The sequence below is a fragment of the Cuculus canorus genome, chromosome Z (genome assembly GCF_017976375.1).
Source record: "Cuculus canorus isolate bCucCan1 chromosome Z, bCucCan1.pri, whole genome shotgun sequence".
Lineage (NCBI taxonomy): Eukaryota > Metazoa > Chordata > Aves > Cuculiformes > Cuculidae > Cuculus > Cuculus canorus.
The window spans coordinates 64,642,366-64,661,020 of NC_071441.1; the positions used below are offsets into that span (position 1 = coordinate 64,642,366).

Genomic DNA, 18,655 nt, shown 5'->3' on the forward strand with positions numbered 1-18,655 from the left:
GGGAATGTCTTGAACCTATGTTCTGAGAAAATTCAGTATTTTTTAATGAACAGAGCAGGCATTTTTGAGAGATGCTTTACTAGTATCTGTCCTGTTCTTTTACAAACTAAGCCTAAAACTAGATAAAATTAAGCTAAACTGAATTTGGGAAAAAAATACCGTGAGTAGGGTTATGTAAATGATTGATTTTTGTCTTGATGTCTGAACAAAAAATAAGTCTGGGTGTTTTTTTCACTAAAGTGAGGCCTTTCATTGGCTTCTACTTTGAAATTTGAGATGTTTCGTGTTGTTCCTTTTTTTTTTTAAAAAAAAAACAAACCATAATTCTTGAAGCCTGAGGTCAGGTATTACCTTGTAGGTGAGCCTTAAGCTTAGCTAAGGGCTTGGTTTTACTGTCTTTAGATAGAGTCTTTTAGTTTACTTTAGCTAAATGTAGATACCAGCAGAAAAAAACTCAGTCAGTTCACTATTATTCTATAATGAAAGGCTAGTAATATAAGACTGCAGGGTACAACAGCCTGAGAGTGATAAGAGGGGACAATTCTGCCTACATTTCAAAGATCTAAGCATCGTTGGTGGTTTCTTAGACTTTGAAATGTAAACTAATAATTTGCCAGAAATAAAATTTAATTCCCTTATTTATGGCATAAATTATAAGTGATTGGAAGCACACGTTGCAGCAGATTAAGAGTTGATGAAATATAAGAATGCGTATATATTTGCTGTTTCTCTGCTGACAGGAGCAGCTAAAGTGATACTACTACTGTACCATAGTCACTCTTCCTCTTTGGTAAAATGTTCTAAATTTAATTTTTGTATAGATCTGACGCTCGTCTTCATAGAGATGACATTGATATCTGCTTCAGCAAAACTCTGAATTCTTGCAAAGTACCCCAAATTCGTTATGCAAGCGTCGAGCGCCTTTTGGAGCGACTAACAGACTTGCGATTTCTAAGTATTGATTTCCTGAATACTTTCCTACATACTTACCGCATATTTACTACTGCAGCTGTTGTACTGGAAAAACTTTCAGACATATACAGACGACCCTTCACTTCCATTCCTGTCAGGTGAGCTCTGCAGTTTTATCCTTCTATCATAGATTTATTACAGAATTACCATTGTTGTTAGCTTATTTTTACCATGATTTTCTGTTAGATAAATTATTTAAGACAAAGCTTCTTCTTTTGTAAATAGGATGTAAGTTTTTAGGTAAGTCTGTTACAACTTTCTGCCCAGGCTTTTCAGGACTAAATGTGATATACATTTTTGAACTGCCATCCAGATTTGCATAAAATATATTCGTAAGTGTTTACACTTAAGTCTGTTCACTGTCTGTTACTGCTTGTTGCTTTTTTCTTCTTTGTTTCTTGCTCTCAGGTCTTTGGAGTTATTCTTTGCTACCAGTCAAAATAACAGAGGAGAGTACTTGGCTGATGGAAAGTCACCACATCTCTGTCGCAAGTTTTCTTCCCCTCCCCCATTGTCCCTCTCCAGAACTTCCTCACCTGTCAGAACCCGAAAACTCTCGTTGACCTCACCACTGAATTCAAGGATCGGCGCCCTTGATCTATCTACTTCATCGGTGGCAAGCAGTCCTACCTCGACCTACAGCCCAGCCACCTCCCCACCACCAACAGGTAGCAAAGTACCACTGGACCTTAGCAAAGGACCTTCCTCTCCTGAGCAAAGCCCTGGCTCCATAGAGGACAGCCTGGAGAACCCTCGTGTTGACCTCTGTAACAAGCTGAGGAGAAGCATTCGAAGAGGTATTACATACCCACAAAATACTGAATGTTACTTTTGATAAATAGAGTAATCTCCAAAATAGGTTTGACTTTTATCAGGTTAGTGCTGAGAAGTTGTTTCTCATGTCTTGTCTTTTCTCCTAATCACCATAAGTTGTGTTGTGAACTCAAATGCTCTGCACTCTGTTTCTTCTCTAGTAGAGGCTGTGATGCATTGTCTGTTTCCACTGCTTTGTTGCTTCTTTGTAAGATTAGCAGTGTGGCAGAACGACCATGACTGTTTTCACTTCAGGAGATTCTTAAGGAGAAAGGCAGAAGGAAATATTTAATGCTGCTTGTGCTTCCTGAGGTGAAAAATTTTGGAGTTGTACCATTACTACAAGAAGTAAATTGTTAAGATAAAAAGAATAGGATGTAAAGACCTAACAGCCTTAATATCTGTACATAACAGGGCTAGTTTTCCAGAAAGAATTCATTGCTAATCCAAGCAAATAATTTATGTGACGCACTTGGTACATTGGTGAGATTCATAGCAGCTAGTTGTTATCCATCCAGGAGGTAGATGTCTAAAATAGATTAATTCCTTCTGTGCAAATGCCTGCTTTCCTCTATGTATTGTGTAAGGCACCTTGGAAGAGGTACTGCTTTCAGAGGGCTAAAGTTAGTTGATTTATCTCTCACTGTGTGCATCTAAAATGAGATTGCTGTATTTTTAGATGGCAAAGCAAGAAAGTAGCTCTAATGTGATATGATGTATGAATGTGTGCTTATTGTTCTTTGGGGATGGAGGGATGGTCTTCTGAATTAGAGTAGAAGTATATAGTAATTTTTTGTTACATTAAACGAAAGATGAGGAAATTGAAAGTACTGTTTTAAACCTAAAATTCAAGTTTAGAAATGGTCTTACGTGGCCTGACTTACAGTCTGAGGAATTTGAACTGTGAATCTGAGCAAAATGTAGCTAAATTTTATTCGCAAGCACTGTAACAATGAAAACTAATATAACCCAAAAAGAAAGAAAAAGAAATTACCAAACATAAACTAAGAAGAGTATGATTGAAGCATTATGTCTACTTCTTACTGATGAATTGAAATAAGTGCTCTGTAAGAAATTTCATATTGTATTATGCAGAGGGATTGTTTTTGCAGAATATTGTCTATTTTTAAACAAAAATCTATTTAACAGACAAGTTAGCCTTAGCATTATAGAGTCTTTGTTTGCCCATGCTTTCATAAAATGTTGGTTGGCTGTATTTCTATATGTCAAATGTTTCAAATTAATAGCATAACAGACTGTTTATATATAAAAATTATAATATTTACTAGTTAGAGTTGGGAAAATTCTTCTTGCGCACTGATGTAACCACATTCATATCAATGTGATAGCACAGTGAAGAGTATGTTTATCCCGGCCTCGTGTTAGGACTAGGCATTGTTGCACAGGTATTCAGATTTTGCATTCCAGTCTAGCAAAGCTGGAATTGTCATCTGGGCAGCATGAGGAACATTTGGAAATGGCACAAACCTCATATAAATGCTAAATTGCTGTCTGTGGAGCATCTCCAGTAGCTGTGGGGATTGCCTGCTGAACAATTTGAACTCTGGGGCGATTTGCAGCTAGATAGCTCTGTTCAGCAGAGGGGAAACCTTTTTATCTCCCAGCTGGGTATGCATGTTGGGGAAGAGAAATAAGTTTAAAAAGAAATCTTACGAGGAAAATGCAAAGGGGAAGTAAGAGAATTACCAAATGTTATTCTGCATGTTTCCTATTGTACCTAATGGGTTTATTTGTTTCTGAAGGTTTTTTTTTGGGTTAGGAGACTAGTTCTACTTAATCAGGAGTCCTCACCCTGTTATGGTTAATAATGTTGCGCTGGTACTGCTAGATTTCCAAGAAAACATCTATGGCTTTCTCTAAATCCAATATAGCTGCAAATTCTGTTCCGTAGGACATATTATTATGGTGGTGGTTGTTCTCCTTGAATATCGTTCACTTACCTCTTGAAATTTCCATCTTCTTTGCCCACTTCCAAACTTGTTTGCTTTCAAAGTTTTTGTTTTACAATGTATTTGTTTATATACATTTTTATATATTCAATACTTAAGCTGCAGATGCAGTTGTCATTCATATGAAATGTAGGCTATATTTTATCGGCTTGTTTTCTCTCATTTTGGAAATAGTATTTCTGCCGTTCCTATAGAAGAAGTGCTTCATGGACTAATCTGCTCTCCAGTGCTGTTTGGCCATTTTCTTGGGGTTTTTTCTTAGTTTTTGATTACACATAGTTATCCAACAAGGATTATTTTCCCTCGTTCATATAAAGTCTATAAGTTCAAGTATTTTTATTACATATGTTTCACTGCATAGTCTGCTGACTTAAATTGCAGTCTTATACAACGTGTTCTTAAAACTGACAACTTGCTGTTTTTTCTCCAAGTTTTTGATTTATGAGCTTTTGTTTGTCTATATCATTGATACAAAACTTTCCTAGTCCTTTAACTCCATCCAGACAATAATAATTGCTGAATCTTCTTAATGCAAAATTTTCATGGCAAGTTCCAGAAGCAGTACTGTTTAAAACAATTATATCAACCACAGGTTAAACATAAACAACTTTGTGTGAGGTGGCAGTTAGTTGGTATTGAAACACAGGTATTAAGTGCCATTTTTTAAACATTATCTTTCAGTGAAGCCTCCTTTAATATACATATTCTTTTTGATCAATGCAATACAGTTCACATTGTTCAAAGCTGATCATTTGCAGACTTTCCACCTTTCAGTGTTTATAACTGAGAGTCCTGAAGCACTCACATATGCTACAATCTCTGCAGAGGCACTCCATATCTAAGACAAACTAGTCTGACTAAACTCTGTGCTTTGAAAAAGTATGTCCTAAAGCCCCATACTGTAGGTCCCTATGGCCTTTTGGTATTTTCGAAGAACATTTATACTTTGTAAATGCATTAATATAACATAATAAGCATAAAATGAATTTAATATACTACTCATTAGAGAGTCATCAATTTTGAATTATCATGTGAGTATTAACATTTATTCTCTTTAAAGCAGCAGTTCTAGAATCTGTTTCAGTGGACCGGACAATTCCTGAAAGCACTTCAGCGGTAGACACCACAGAGCTTTCCCCATGTCGATCCCCTTCAACACCACGTCACCTCCGCTATCGTCAACCAGGAGGTAAGAACCTGATGTTTCTTGCCCTTATTGGTCACTTTAAAGAGTTTAAATACTGTAAGCTGTTATCTTTACAGGATATTAGGAAAGAATAATGTTTGAGTAATGTGTTTTGCTTCTATTTTCCTTATTTCTCAGGTATTTTTAAAAAGCCATTAATTTGTGAATTATGCCTTCTTATTTGTATAGTAGTAACAAGAGACTTGGAAGCATATTGGAACTTTGGTATGACAAAATGTTCTTAAATAGCCCAAACAGGCTGTGTCCAAGTTCAAGACTAATATTGAATCAGTCCTATTCTCACAAAATGCTCAATACCTTGACAGATTTTTTTCAGCTACTAAGGGAACATATTTCAAGCACTACATTTAATCATGGCATACACAACACCCATTATTGTCAATGGAGTGTGACTGTGTCTGCTTCTTTGTGTAACGCTGAACATTTACAGATGGTGTCACATTATTCCTTCCAAAATTTGAATAAACTTCTCAATTGAAAGGGAGAAGTGAGAGCTGGAACACCTCAAATAGCTCTCACGTGGCTCTTTGAAATCATTACCAGATCTGTGAGCTACATCCATGAATGCTTAAAGTGCTGCCATCTCATGCAAGCTAGATTTCTAGGCAGTCATTTCATGCCTGGGATTAAAACAGAAACAGATTAGAGTCTTCTCAACTGTTAATACGTTGGTGAGACACTTCAATTTTAAACCAGTAGTAATCTTCTCTTATTGGGCATGTTTATGGTGAGATGGCAAGATTTGGGAGTTGGAAACTGTGGGGAACAGTGCCATGTTATCTGAGTACTAGTCAGAAGAAATGTTCAGAGCACTCCCTATGGAGAAGGTTTGGTAAGTTATGCAAAACTGTACTCTTTCTGATCAGTGGCCTAGTAAATATGTGCATCTAGTTATTGAAAGTTGCTTAATATATTTGGCTCCCTAACATAATTTTTTTCTTTAGGTTAACTTTCTGCACCATTGGTTTTGTCATTTTTTTTTTTCTTCTGTTTGGTTGCTGCTTGTTTCTCACCTTAGCAGTGTCTTAGACATTTTTCTGTAGCAACATTAATTATGCTGAGCTGGAAATAAAACTGAAATCACAAAGATGATTATGATAGTTTTATTTCCCTAATTATAAAGTCCACTGGCAATGAAGTCATAGATGTTCACAAAGTCTAAACATTAAGGAAGGTTTTAGGTATTATTGTTGCCTAACTTGAAATATGAAAAGTATGTAGAAGCTGTTAACTTTTCTCTGTCTGTTTCCTTTACAGTACAAACAGCTGACAACAGTCACTGTTCTGTTTCTCCTGCTTCTGCTTTTGCTATTGCCACAGCTGCAGCAGGGCATGGGAGTCCACCAGGTGAGAGAAATGTGCTGTACAAAAGAGAGATAACAATAAGATTACATAGGTCTCAAAAGAACTTACTTATCTGAGTCCTAAGTAGTCCCTGATTTGTCACTCTAATCTGCGAGTGGTTTGAGTCTGGAATCCTGCCAGATTTATGTAGACATTGGTGTAAAGCATTCGCAGATAATTGGAGCCTTGGCTTCTAGTTAATATGGCCATTATGAAGATATCTGTGATATAATTCATTTAATTGAACATGAAGTTGACCTGTAAAAATGAATAAAACAGCTTAAGGCAGGTAAGTCCACCCTGTTATGTTTCCTGCTGTGGCAGTCTTGATATTTAGGCTAATGAAGCAATTTATTTCACCAAAGAGTAAAATCATTTAAGTTCTTTATGTACCACCCTGTCCTGGGGAGTCACCAGCAACCATGCCCATGTCTACTTGAAAGAAGGAAAGGATGAGAATGTCTTCAGAAATACCTTTTACAACTAAACATAAAGCCTGACAAATGAGGACTCCATACTATACCACATATCTTCAATGAACTCATGTGAGCTTTGTGTCTTTGTTCTGTGGAGTCTTGAGATTGTCAGACTAGTCAATGAGGTTTTGAACTATCCTGGTACAAACCAATGAAAGCTTTTTCTTGTAGCCAAATTGGGATTGACACTCCACATTTTCAATTCATTACCTATTAGCTGAATTCTTGCATTTTGTCCTTAATATTTCTAGTCTAGTTTATAACTCAAAGATTAATATTGTACATGTATGTAATCTGCTAAACTTCTAGATCACATTTGTTTTATTGTTCAATATTCAGTTATAATTTAAGATTATATCTTGAAAATGAGCCTTTTTACTTCCAAAGCTGGTATATGTAACTAGCAGTTGTACTTAACTAAATTATCGTGTGTACTGTATATTTCTTGGAAAGCAGCTATATTATCTGTTGAATGGAGGTATTTAGGGCACCTTAAAACACTTTATTTAATTTTTTGAATTTGTTTGCTGCCTTGCTGTGTACACTTGAACATATTAATGTCTTCCACTAACTGACTCCTGTCCTAGATTGTTACAAATAAAAATCAACTTCTTGGAAGTCCACAAAATCACTTTCACTTTGCATTGACACACTCAAGCCCACAGATTGTTTTGATGAGGTATGTTAAAGCAGTCCAGCTGTCCTTTCTTCTGTCGTAGCTGTTGCAATATCATGAAACTGCTTTGAAGAGCTGAGTCTCGAAATCGTTCATGAAATTCTATGCAGGTCAGTAAATTGTCACCATTGTTTTCAGTGGATTTTGTGTCCACTGTGTCTAAAGTTGGGGTCATTCACTAAATGAGTGAGTAGGCATAATGAGAAAATAATTACTTGGTAAACATGGATCAGTGCTTCTGTTACTCTTGTGTACTTCCTATGATCTTTAGATAATCATAAGACAACAATGTTCAGTTTTAGAAAATTTATGAACCTGTCACAAACATGTATTTAGTAATTTTTTTTCAAATTATAAATATCCTCTTCCTTTGGAATCAGACACTGTGAAGGAATCAACAACGCATTTTGCTTTGTGAACTAATTCCAGTATGTTTTCAAATTGTTCAAAAGATGCAGTAAGAGTAAAAAATCTCTTATTTCCCAATAAGGATGATTCAATTAAAAATTAGTGCTCTTACATTGTTAAAAGCATAGCTTTTCAATATTTGTAGTGTTGAAGTATGAGAGAAAATAAAATCTACAGGTACAAAATCAATTGAAGGAATATTAAATCATGGGAATATTAGAAAAGGAATAGAACAACATCCCTAGTATTCTTAGGTACCTTTTCGTGTTGCTGTCTAAGTTGGTTCTGCATAAAGTCATTCTCCTGCACAATGTAAAAACAATAAGAAGGTTCTGATGCAAATCTGACAAGAAAGGTGTGTGGTGGGGAGTCTCGGGAGGCTGAGCTGGAGCAGGGCTGTCCACCTGTCATCATATGAATAATCAAGACTACAAATCACAGCTTAAACAGTTGAATCACTTGCTTTGTAAATTGATACCATTAATCATGATAGAGATGGTATTAAAGTTGCATGCTCATGCGGTTCAAGTTCAGGTAGTTCAAATGAATGTATTTCTTGCCTACATATGTGCCATCATGATTATGTAGGCTTTTGAAATAATGCCTTTTCTTGCCAATGGGATTCTGTCTCATTCACTGCATAGGAGGGACATGATTCCTCTGTGAATTGGGCCTGAATAGTGAATGAGATATGTGGCTTTTTTTTCTTTTTTCAGTTGGTCCTTGGCTCACTGCTGCAGATGTTGTGATGTGTGCCATTTGTTATAGTCCTACATGGAACACAGCAGGTGAAATTCAGTGTTGATAAATACTAAGTGATGCACATGAGGAAAAACAGTCTGAGCTCTACTCCTGGAGGGATGGGTTCTGTGCTGGACATCATTGTCACTCAGGACAGAGATCTGAGGATTAGCACATATAGTTCCATTAAAGCATGTAGTGCTCAGGAGGAGCCAAAAAAGGTAAAGGAAGCATCAGAAAATAGTAGGAAAGGAACAGGGAATGAAATAGAGAAGACCATTATGCTACCTCGGTATAAATCCAAAATTTGTGTGTGTATTCAGGACACATATTGCAGACTATGCACAGTTGCAATGCGTCCTGTTTTGAGGTGAGTGGATAAGAAGCAGAGAAGGTTGAGAGCTTGCAGTTAAGGATGAGTGGAAATATGAAATGGCTTCTGTGCACTTGAAGTTTAAAGAAGAGATGACTTGAAGGATTGATGAGAAAGTTCTGCAAAGTCATGGACATTGTAGGCAGAGTTAGTAAACAGATGGCTTTTTTTTTTTTCTGATGCAAGTTCTTTGTGCAATGAATGGAAGGCCTGTGAGATTCTATTGAAGGACATTGTGAAGGGAGGAGACTTACCGAGGTTCAAAAAGGATGGCTACCTGCAAGGGAGTGTCATTATTAGTTACTGAACTGACAAACTAGAACAGGTTCCGGAGCTGAAATTAGTTGGAGGTTGTGGGAGAGTATTAGGAGGTAAGAGTCACCTGTATGTTTTCTGTTCTCACTGTTCTTGAAGTCTGGCCGTTTTATTTTGTTTTCCCAGTTGTGATCTCTTAGCTCTTCTGAACTTCCCTTCTTCCTGTTCTGACTATACAGGCATGCATTGAGTCAAGCAGGTTAACACGCTCATTGAAAAGCACTCTAGTCACACGCTCTAGCAGAACCAGGAGTGAAGAATATTTAATCATCGCCTGTGCAGAGTGCTGCAAAGCATGCAAAGCTCTGAACAGCTCTCCCAGGGAGTACAGTGGCTTTGCTTATCTTCTGATAAGCAACTGGGGGAATGATACATATGTTGATCTTTTCTGCAGGCATCATGTCTGCAAATAGCTTGATGAGAAGCCAGAGTTGAAAGACTTTTCAGTACTCTGGTCTGCTTTAGATTTTGGTGCACCTTCCCCTTTGGGTGCAGCCTGAGTGCAGTGCGTACTGGCAGTGTTTTCAGTCTGCTTCATCCCTATGGATCAGTTCTGTACTTCAGGGACCTTGACAGTGTTTTCAGGGCACCTGCGTCTGTTGGGTTAATTTGTTGTCTGGGTGCATATAAGGTGCACATGTAAGGCTAGCAGGGCCTTAAGTACAGCTCTTTCTCGTGTTGCCCCACTACACCTTATGCTGCACTGGCTTATGAGCTGCTGCTGAGGAAGTGCTGGGCACCACGGCATTGCTCTGCAGCATGCAGAGCTAGAGCAGAGTATACAACTTTCCTCAGAATCAGGAAGGTTCAGGCTTTTATGCTTTTTGGCTGTTCTTTTTAACTTATTGGTTTTGTTGCCATTAATTTAAATTATTTTACAGCTGCTTTTATGATGCCAAACTGTACTACCTGTCATATTCTTTAGTCCATCTGTCTAGTTAAATAATAATCCTTACACATCTTAAACATGTTTTTGTCTATTTTCTTTCACAAAATTTGTGTATTGTTTATTTTAACAACATGATAAATAGGAAGATGAAGTGAAAGTAAAGAAAGATGAACAGAGCACCCCAGATGCACAATTTGGTGCATGCGTGAATGATAGTAGCACAGTAGGGATTAATAGAACATGTTGTGTCTTTTACATGTCCTTTCTCTTTTGAGGGATGCAAAGGATGGATGGATGGTTCATGGGTTGCTGCATTTGTGCTCTGTCACCAGTATTATGTTGCTGCACACCTTCATTCTTTTCCAAACTTATAGGATAATAGTACTAGCAGATTCTGTCATAGAAATGCAAAGGTCAAAGTCATGTTCATTCTACATTCTTAAAGCTTTCTTTCATTGCAATAAAGCTCATTCTTCAGCAAGGGAAGAGAACAAAGTTCTATAAGCTTCCTTCTCCGGAAGAGTGAAAGGCATCATGTTTTCCTGACTGGATGTAAACTAGTACAAACTCAAATTGTTGGTACAGAGGCAAGTATTCTTTGCTTATTCTGAATTACTCTTTCTCTATTCTTGTGATTTTTTGTCATTGCTCCTAGCAGTCATCTTCACCAGTTTGCTTTTTGGACTGGCAGATAAGCCCTAAGCAATCACAACATGCCTGCTTAGAGACATCATTTACTTGAGCTGTTTCTTTCCCCCTTGTTCATATACCTCTAGAAAATCAGTTTGTGATTTCTGCTTGAATCATTGACAGCTTCCATAAACAACACAAAGGTTATCTTAGCAATTCTGTTTCAATGTATGACTTGCTCTTTTCCAAATGGAAATGTTCCTTTTAAAATTTTAACATTAATAGTCTTATCTTAATGAAAGTCTTGCAATCTCTTCCTTTAGCTCTGCAATGAGAATTAGGTAGTCTTTGAGTGAGCCCCTTCTCTTCAGTGATTTCCTTCTCTTCTCTGAGAATCTCTGTCACGTAGTGTGTCAAAAAAAGGGTGAAGCTGGTAATGTGGGAGAGCAATCTCCTGCCAAAATACTCACCAATCATTTCTAGTTTTGCTGAAAAAATCCTACAGATGTTAGAACAATTAAGTAACAGCAGTATAATCTATACAGCACCACCACAAAAACCTAGCACCAGAGAAAAACAGCTATTATGGAAAGGTATTTATTTCATCTGTGGCTTATAGAACTTGCAGATTTCCTGGTTTATCTTTGTACAATTCTTTCAAATATGTTATTGCTTTTTTTTTCTTTCCCTCTTTAACTTCCTATTTATGTTTGGTTTTCACAGAATCAGAGCACGATATCAGGATCAGTAAGATATGCATTGATTCTTAAAGGAAAAATATCGTGTGGTGTTCATTTACTGAAACTGCTTGCTTGGAGTGCAAGTCTTCATACTTGTTAATACTTGTAAACCATGAAGGTGCTCTGTGCTACTACAAGAGATTCAAGCTTTACTTAAAATAACTGAATAGTTGGATGAAAAATAGTTAATGTTAAATTGATAATTTTATTTTGAAACAGTTCTACTGAACGTGGGCTTCAAGGAGATTGTTTTGACAAAAACTTAAATTCGAAATCTGAGCTGCTTTTCTGTACTTTTTATAGTTTTTATATCCTTAGCAGAAATACTGAAAGAGCTTTAAGAAGCTTATTTCTTCCTCAACTCAAACTAGAGACCAAATATATCCCGACATGGAAAACAAATGATAGATAAGAAACAAATATTTAAACCCGAACAAATGAGTTATTCTCTTATGAACACAGCAGCTTTATTTCAGCAGCTCTGACATCCAGTTTTGAGCTGGGTACGTAACTATTTCCAGCATGCTGCATGCTTCATAGCTGCTTTTCTCCTCCTACAGCATGCTGATCCACGCTGTAGAGAATGAACCATTTTTTCACAAGAACAAGGTGACATATTATGGGAGAAGATAGGAGTGGGATGCAGTTGGCAGGATGGCCTGGCTTCCTTAGTATAAGCATTTGTTTTTTAACATGAAAAAGAAAGGAGAGAGTGAGAAAAAAGTAGGGAAAAAAGAGTCTTTGGGGGAGTATCTCTGACAAACATAATTTAGATATAGGAAAATCTGCCCTATGCTTGGTGAGAGGAAAGATGAGTTTACTCTTCCTGACTTTAGTGATTAAAAGGAGCAATTAATTTAACAGCTTGCATGTTTGAAGCATACACACAGAAAAATGAATTACTTGTATCCTATTCCTCTCAATTAATTGCCTCCACGTATCTGTGGTGCTAAATTACCTTTGACTTGAGTTATTTACCTAAGTATTGTTCGGGAGAGATAATTTTTCCTGAAGCCTCTGCATTTCACAGCTTATACCCTATCAAATAACATTTCAAAAACTCTCTCAACCAATCAGCCTGCAAATCCTTTCTTCTACAGAGAAAATGTAACCAGCTTCTTCTCTTTTCACGAATCTACTGCAGTGGTTTGGAAAAGCAATCAATCTAAATTATGCTTGGTCTAGTAAAACTGATCAGCCTGTTTACCAGACTATTTTCTGGTATCATCTGCTTTTCCACAGCTCTTGCAATCTGTCTGCTGAAGTGATCAGACAGTCCTTTGCAGTTGCAGCAGATTCTCAACAAACAAGTGGAAAACCTGCTCCATAATTCCTCAGCTAGCTGCAGTGGCTAAATACAAACATTTTCTTCCTTCAAAGTAAGTCAGTAGGCCTGGGCATTCAAAATTCCCTTCTGGTGCCACTTCCACGCAGTGCCACCGAGTAGTTTCCAGTGTTAGCAATGCATCTACTACAGTCTGTGAGCTCTGGATCAATGATCCTGCTGTCACATAACCCTCTACAGATGGATCAATTTTCTTCCTTAATCTTAAACATTGTATAAAAAGTTAGTTAAGTGTTACTTTCCACTGATAATCAGTTATGTATTAATGATAGAAAAGGTGTACAGAGGAAAATGTGTAATCCTTTTACAGTACAAATGTCTGATTTATTTTTGTTTGGCTATTTTGGTATTCTTGATCACTGCCTAAGATAAAACATTGTGGATCCTCTCTGTATTTTGTTTGACCAGTTATGATGTAAAGCCACTAAGGCTCTATTCTAGAGCAATTGAATTCAAGAGATTATAGACAGTGTGCAAATACTTAAGCGAAAGTATCAACTTTAAGAGCCAGTGAATGATGTGAAAGTGTCAACTTAAGGAACCACTGAAGTGAAGAGAGAAAGTTGTTATCTCCTCAGAGGTGCTGTAGGAGTTTGTCTACCATAACATGCCCTACCTGTCAAGGGAATAAGAAATCTAGATGGACTTCAGTAAATTACAGCTGTGTTTTCCAGTATGACGTATTTCTTGACAGCTGCAATAACACTGAAGTTTAGCCAGATGAATCCTGTGAGTTTGCAGTCTGGCACACTTTAACCCTGCTTCATTATTGTCACAATATTAGATGGATAAAAATTAGCTACAAGCAATAGTTCATGTTTCATAGAGATCCAATTTACACAGTAGGTCATGTGTAGGCCTTTCCATTCTGATAAATCAGGCACAGATTGATTAAGGATGGTTGCTTGTTTTGAACAGCCAAAATTAGCACGAAAAGGTTTAACAAAAGTTTTTAGTGAGATCTGCTTAGCTTATTTTAGGTTGTGACCAGTGGTGCTGTAGTTGTTCAGACTGCTTTCCAGCTCCCAGTGTCACAGTACTTTTTTTTTTTTGTTCTAGCATAAGCACTGATTTTAGTAATGGCTTTTACCAAATGATACAAGAGAGATCATATTGGATTATGTGTTCATGCTCATGTGTCTGTGTCTGTAGTTACCTGTCTGACTGTGGCAAGACAAGACACTACAGTTCTACATACTGCTGCCAAGTGCATTCAACACTTAAGCTGCACAGTGTGACCTGTAGGTCTACCATGCAAAATTATGAAGGCATACACTCCCACTGTTGATAGCTGAAATGAAAAAGCATGTAGAAATGTACTTTATCTTTTAAACAAATACGGAATTTTCTCATTGTCTTGCACACAGATTGATGGAAGTATATAGTTCCCCACTCAGGGATACCTAATTCTGAACAGAGGAATAATAATGTGGCATTGCATCATTATGTTTCCTGAGACAGAAATTCTACAGTAGGCAGCTGAATTTGTTAAAAATTTGAATTAAGCAAGATTAGTAAGGGAATTTATTATTATGAGAGGGCAGGAAGAAAGAGATTTCCTTGCTATAATGAATGTTATGTGAAAGGAAAATGATATCTGATGGTGATGTCAAGATGGATTCTACGTTATCTGGATAGCTGGGTAATGCACTTCTGTGTTGTGCTGTACTAAATGCTTCAAATTACATCAGCCATTACAAGGTAAACTTTGGAAAGTTATATATTTCTTTCTGATTTTGTATATGAGTATCAATGTCTAAAGCAAACTCAGAAAATGTGTCTTTCTAGTTGATATTCAGTAAGATGCTTTAACATTGCTACAAGTAATAGTTACAGTAATTTTGCACTCCAGTAATTTTCTGGGTTATAAAATCTCATTCCTTTTATTATATCACCTTTGTGGAACTTTTTCCCTCTTAATGCAGATGTGGAAGAAAAGAATTTGTGATGCTGATAATCCAAATCAATAATCAAGATGCAAAGAATTTAATCCTTTTGAATCTGCAGTTTATCCCAACAGGACTACTCTTCACAGGACTAAATTGGCAAAACTGGGTCACAAGCATCCTGGAGACCATTTCTGAGTGATTGGAAGCAGACCTTAATTTTAACTGCAGGTCATAGGTTCCTTTATGGAATTTAAAGAATGAATTTCAGGGCATCTAGCTGCCTATCAGAGGGTATAGAGGGTATCATCAAATCAGTGAAATCATTGTTTCAGGCGTGGTTATCAATCCTGCTTCCCCTGTGACCTCTTTCTTATCACAGATCTAAGATGCTTAGTTTCAAGAAAGAAAAGATTTAATGTAGGATATGTTGTCCTCCTCTGGTCCTTTACACAGGACAATCAAGTTTATTCACTTGTTTTTGTTTGACTGATGGCTGTAGCCAGGAAATGGGAAAGTGAGTACTAGTTCCCTCTTGGGAACACATTTTAATGAGCTTTCTAGACCAGTTTATGTAAATTCAGGGAGGTTTGAGAAGCATTGAGACCTGATGCTGAACTTTCTTGGAGTTCCCCATGTTTGATTAAAAAGCTTCAGGTGGGAAGTACACATTGACTTACCCTACAGCTGACACTGTTCTCTGTCAAAAAAGGTTATGTCACAGATAACTGCTGGTGTAGGCCAACCAGCTTCCCTTCCTGGTGGCTGTAAGGTTGTCAGGAGTTGCCCAGATGTCATTATCAAACCTTGGGGCAGCTAGTGCTAATGATGCAACCAACCCACCAGGCTGGCTGAGGGGCTTGTCTTGTCTGACATGTGGGGTCAAAGGGAGCTGATGATAATGCCCCAGTAGAGAGACAAACTTGCTTTCTATTCCAGGCTACATTTTAAACACTCATTCACCAGACTGCTTTTATGAGACATTTGTGTATGTTTTCTCCTGCCAGAGGATATTTTACTGAGAAATCAGTAGCAAAATGAAAATAGAGATTAAAACTAATTTATTTGGAATCTGCCTTCTAATTCAATAACCCTAAATGCTATTCCTTTCCTCTGAATATTCACCTACTCTGTAGTGCATTTGAATAGACTTCTATTTTTGTTCCTGAATTAGGAGCCCTTCGAATTTCACAAAATTGTTGCTTAGCAGTTTTAGATAACTGGCTAAACATTCACATTCAAATTGAGTTGAATCTCTCCTTACAGTTTTCTAGGAGCAATAACTTTGAATTAAACCAATGACTTAGAGATGGAGGTTAGTTTTGTCTCAAGTGAACCCTGCTCTTGGGAATTAAGAGCAAGGGAAAATTTATAAGAGAAGCTGGCCACTCAGCAAAAAAAAAAAGTGTTTGCACTGGACATTTCTTGAACAATGTGTTCCTCGACCTATTGTACTACATCCTAAGCAGCTGTAGGGAGAACCCTTACTTTGACATGTGCAAACAAATTTGCACTGAAACAAAAATTTCTTCATCTAAGAAGGGAGACTAGTACAGTCCCTATTCCTGCCCCACAAAATGAGTCACCACAATCTTACTGTCATTGATTGGATGGGATGTGCTGAATCATAGAATCACATAATCATAGAATCATTAGGTTGGAAGAGACCTTTGAGATCATCAATTACAACCATACCTGGCCACAACTAAATCATAACCCTAAGCACTTCATCCACCCATTTTTTAAACACCTCCAGGAATGGTGACTCAATCACCTCCCTGGGCAGCCTGTTCCTGTGCTTGATAACCCCTTCTGTGAAGAAATTTTTCTTAATGTCCAATCTAAACTTCCCCTGGCACAGCTTGAGGCCATTCCCTCTTGTACTATCACCTGTCACTTGGGACTAGAGACCAACACGCCCCTCACTATAAGCTCCTTTCAGGTAATTGTAGAGAATGATAAGGTCCCCCTCAGACTCCTCTTCTCCAGGCTAAACAACCCCAGATCCTTCAGCCTCTCCTTGTAAGACTTGTCCACGTCACCAGCTTCGTTGCTTTTCTCTGGACACGCTTCAGGACCCCTAAGTTTTCCTTGTAGTGAATGGCCCAAAACTGAACACAGTATTCAAGTCTTCATTCTCCTCATTAGTTTGGCAGGATCTCCCATTCATAAACCCATGCTGAGTGGGCCTGATCACAGTTGTCCTGTGTGTGCTGTGTGATAGCACTAGAGATCATCTGCTCCATGACCTTTCCTGGCACCAAGGTCAGACTGACCGGCCTGTATTTTCCTGGATCCTCCCCCCAACCCTTCTTGTAAATGGGAATAACATTTGCCAGCCTCCTGTCGTGTGGATTTCCCCAGCTGGCCAGAGCTGCTGGTAGATGACGGAGAGTTTTGGCAAGCACCTCCACCAGCTCCCTTACTACCCTTGTGTGGATCCCATCCTGCCTCATAGACTTATGAAAGTCTAATTCGCCTACCAGGTCTGTAAACATTTCCTCTTGGGTCAAGGGAGCTTTGTTCTGCTCCTCCTTCCTGTCTAGTAGCTCGTGAGGTTGAGTACTCAGGGAACGTCTTACCTTCCTGTTAAAAACTGAGGTAAAGAAGGCATTAAGTACCTTAGCCTTATCCTCATCCTTTCTTTCTATTGTCCCTCCTGCATCTGGTAAAGGACAGAGATTCTCCTTGGCTCTCCTTTTGTTGTTGATATTTTGTAGAAGGATTTTGATTACCTTTCACAGAATAGGCCAATCTATGTTCTAGTTGGATTTCAGCCCTTCTGATTTTGTCAGGCCTTCTGATCTCACTTCATCTCTGCAGTCCTCACAAGATGCTTGCCCCTTCTTCCAAAGTTCATATATTTTCCTCCATTTCCTGATTTCCAGCCCAATCTCTCTGCTCAGTCATGCTGGTTTTCTCCTCCACCAGCTCATTTTCCGGCACACGGTGATGGCCTGCTCTTGTCCTGCCAGGATTTCCTTCTTATAGAGCATCCAGTCCTCACGGGCTCCTTTGCTCTTAAGGACTGTCTCCCAAGGGGCTTTATTAACCAGACTTCTGAACAGACCAAAATCTGCCCTCCAGAAGTCCAAGGTGGCCATTCTGCTGACAACCCCCTCCTTCTCCTGGAACTGAGAATTCTATTATCTCGTGATCACTATGCCCCAGGTGTCCTGCAACTGTCACGTCTCCCACAAGGCCTTCTCTGTTCACAGAGAGCAGGTCCAGCAGGACACCTTTCCTAGTTGGGTCACCCACCAGTTGTGTGAGGAAGTTGTCTTCCACGCGCTCCAGGAACCTCCTAGGCTGTTTCCTCACTGCTGTATTGTACTTCCAGCAGACATCTGGTAGAGTGAAGTCTCCCACAAGGGCAAAGACTAGTGATTGTGAGACTTCTCCTAGTTGCTTATAACCTGTCAGCCTCCTTATCCTGTCTGAGTGGTCTATAGCAGACTCCAACCATGATATCTGCCCTATTAGGTGCACCTCTGATTTTCATACATAGATGTTCAACCCTATCATCACCATCAATGAATTTGAGGCTGTCTAAACACTCTCTAACATACAGGACTACCCCACTGCCTCTCCTTCCTTACCTAGTTTAAAGCTCTATTAACAAGCCCTAAGTACCTTCTTGGTAATTATATTTTTGTCCCCTGGGGACAAGTTTACCCCATCGTTGGACAGCAAGAAACCCATAACCAAAGAAGCCAAAGTTTACTCCTCACACTAGGTTCAGAGCCAGTTTTTTATTTCCTGGCACTTCCTATTCATACCCTTGTCATTCTCAGTAGCTGGAATGACAGAGAAGAAAACAACTTGTGCCCCCAAACCCTTCACCATACATCCCAAGGCCCTAAAATCCTT

General features: G+C 38.3%; 1 protein-coding gene across 3 annotated transcripts in view; it reads left to right on the top strand.

The window, feature by feature from the left end:
• Positions 1 to 18,655, top strand: part of RASGRF2 (Ras protein specific guanine nucleotide releasing factor 2) — a 134,895-nt gene that overhangs the window by 74,216 nt on the left and 42,024 nt on the right. For 2 of the 3 annotated variants that reach the window (XR_008447713.1, XM_009560297.2), the window contains exons 14-17: positions 822 to 1,070; positions 1,381 to 1,769; positions 4,816 to 4,944; positions 6,220 to 6,309. Coding sequence is in view for 2 of the 3 variants with exons in the window: in XM_009560297.2 (XP_009558592.1) it covers positions 822 to 1,070; positions 1,381 to 1,769; positions 4,816 to 4,944; positions 6,220 to 6,309 (857 nt within the window). In the remaining variant the exon portion in view is untranslated. The remainder of the gene's footprint in view (positions 1 to 821; positions 1,071 to 1,380; positions 1,770 to 4,815; positions 4,945 to 6,219; positions 6,310 to 18,655) is intronic. The other variant, XM_009560298.2, reaches the window with a different exon arrangement.